The sequence below is a fragment of the Propithecus coquereli genome, unplaced genomic scaffold (assembly GCF_000956105.1).
Source record: "Propithecus coquereli isolate 6110/MARCELLA unplaced genomic scaffold, Pcoq_1.0 Scaffold192, whole genome shotgun sequence".
NCBI classification, from domain to species: Eukaryota; Metazoa; Chordata; class Mammalia; order Primates; family Indriidae; genus Propithecus; species Propithecus coquereli.
Window position 1 is genome coordinate 2,257,571 of NW_012144079.1, and position 2,836 is coordinate 2,260,406.

General features: G+C 34.0%; 1 protein-coding gene across 1 annotated transcript in view; it reads right to left on the reverse strand.

Annotated features, from left to right (window-relative positions):
• Positions 1-2,836, reverse strand: part of TMPRSS15 (transmembrane protease, serine 15) — a 149,194-nt gene that overhangs the window by 38,574 nt on the left and 107,784 nt on the right. The window contains 1 exon segment of the mRNA XM_012642972.1: positions 1,729-1,741. Coding sequence (XP_012498426.1) covers positions 1,729-1,741 — 13 coding nt within the window.

The following is a 2,836-nucleotide window of genomic DNA, read 5'->3' on the forward strand; positions in this document are numbered from 1 at the left end:
TGCAATGGAAGAACACTGAAGTCATTTCATTTCTTATTTGTGTTTGGGAATAGAAGGCCTAACTTGATGTTTCTGATATGTAAAATGAAGATATCTTGCCCAGTACTATTATGGGATTTAAAATTTAACACCAACTTCTCATAGGCCACCTTATTAAGACACAAATAATTAACTGTATTTTTAGGACATCAGTATTTCCTAAATTCTGTAAAGTTTTACAGAGCTAATGGCCTTTCCTAGACTCTAATGGCTCAGCAAGGCCAATCACCTGCATCGTTTATATAGTGGGTTAGTAACAGTATCATGCTCTTTCCTGGGAAATATCATTTAAAAATCACTATTCTATGTTTCTTTAACATATATTCTTGCATCAGTATAAACTGTTTTCTTTCACACTTTGATCCAAGACGTGAAAATGCTATTCAAAGTACTTTTTACTTAAGCCTCCTATAAATGGCAGGGAGTAAAAATGTTTAATATAAAAAAAGGAAAGGCTAATGAAATAGGCCTTGTATGATTTACTAGAATCTGTGGGGAATTGCATTTTGTACCCTATCTGCATAAATAATCTTGAGAGACTACAGTGCCTTTTTAATAAATTGACTCCTAAATTACTTTCCACTGTACCAAACACACATCATTTAAATTCACTAAGTTTTCTTTCAGTTACCATGCACCAGTCTAGACAAATTCTCATTAAGGCTATAACTTTCTTTCAATTACTACAGCACTATGGAGACTATTTAATAAGCACAGGCTCAAAGATTAAAGTCTTTGCAGAGATTACCTGACTTATTTCTGAAGAAAGCAAGCGCCTGACCTTCATCAAAAATATTGCATCTATGGCAGTGGGATGTAATGCTTGCTTTACACACACTAAAAAAGCTAGTTCTTTGTCCCTGTCTCCAGATGGAGGGACTGTGATTCATAGAAAATGAGGTCAGTGAACTAAAGAGCAAAATCTGTCTGGGAGAAAAAAACATGTAAATAAATAGTGCACAGTGTGTGGGATTGGCTGTCATCCACTCAGCTGAGGTCCCTTTCTAGAAAGTCTTCCCTGACATGCCCAAATTGAGTTAAATTCTCCTATGGCACATTGCATTTATCACATTATTTTGTAATTATCTATTTATGTGGCTACTCCTACCACATAAGCATTTAAAGCAAAAAATATGCCTTATTTATCCATAGAACAGACACAATATCATCACTAATGCTTAGATTTCTGATCTAGGAGTAATCGAAATAATATATTTATATTATATACTGTTAAATGTAGTAAAGGAAATGTTTCCTTTCCAGCATATTCTGCCGTGCAACTGTAGGAATCACCATTATGCTCACACTCAACATATTTCATCTGAATTCATTGAAAAAAACCGTCAAAGGAAGGTGTTAATCATTCTGACATTTTTAAATGACTCATCTTAACTCCATATATCCTTCAGGAAGTAATTTAGTTAAGATTCACAAACCACAGTGAAAAGAACTGCTATGTTTATAGTCATGCGGTGATTCTGAGAAAGGTGGTGAATTGGGTGGGACACAAAGCTCCTAGGCAGTTGAAGGTCAATCATTCAGGGCAGTCAGATACATCTGTGGAAACAAGGTGAGGTTACCAATCTCCTTAGCTTAATCTTTACAAACTAAGTTCCCAAGTCTACAAACAGTTCCTCAGCATTACGAGCAACTTTGGCAGTTGATACAAAGGACTTCCTAGGAACTCACCTCTCTGAATTCCCTGTTGAAATAAATCAACATTAAAGTAGGAACACGGAATCAATGTCACTTGCCCAATGCTTTGCTTGAAGTGGGAATAAATAAACAACTGTCAATTTCAGGGTTTCATTGAGTCTTTAACAAAAAACATTATTCCTTTTACAACCTGCCCTCTTCTAATAAACGTGAACTATTTATTTACATATTTTTTCTTAAATGAAAATGAATTTATTTATGCCTGAAAGCTTCCCATGTTGAAAGTTTTTGTTAGAATAAAGTCTGTAATGTATAATAAAAAGAATTATACATACACATACACGTGTATACATATGTTTAAAGTATAGAATAATTCCCACATAAACCAAATTGAGGATTATTTACATAATGAACCATAAAATTCACTTCCCCTCTTTGCTCTTGATAGAAATTGTCTTCCTGATGATGCTGTCACTTGAATGAGTCTTGTAGTTGGGGAGTTCCCATTTTTATACACAGTATTTGGGGATATAGAGAAGTTGGAAGCTGTCAATCCAATTGCAAGAAGTTAAATTAGGTGTAGAAGGAATATACCTCAACACAATAAAGGCCCTGTATGACAAACCCATAGTTAACATCACACTGCATATGGAAAAGTTAAAAGCTTTTCCTCTAACAACTGAAACAAGACCCAATGTTCATGCTCACCACTGTTATTCAACATAGTACTGGAAGTCCTAGGCAGAGCAATTAGAAAAAAGAGAGAAATAAAGGACATCCAACTTATAAAGGAGGAAATCAAATAATTGTCTCTGTTTTCAGATAACATGATCTTATACATAGAAATTTGTGAAGACTCTACCAAAAAACTCATAGAATTGATTAAAAAATTCAGTAAAGTTCTAGGATACAAAATCGACCTACAAAACCCAGTAGGGTTTCTATACACCAACAATGAATTAGATGAAAAAAGAATTCAAGAAAGCAATCCCATTTATAATATAGCTAGATAAAAAATACCTAGGATAAAAGGTGTCTACAAAGAAAACTATAAAACATTGATGGAAGAAATGGAAGAAGCCACCCAAAAATGGAAAGCCATCCCATATTCATGAAGTGGAAGAATTGATATTATTAAAAT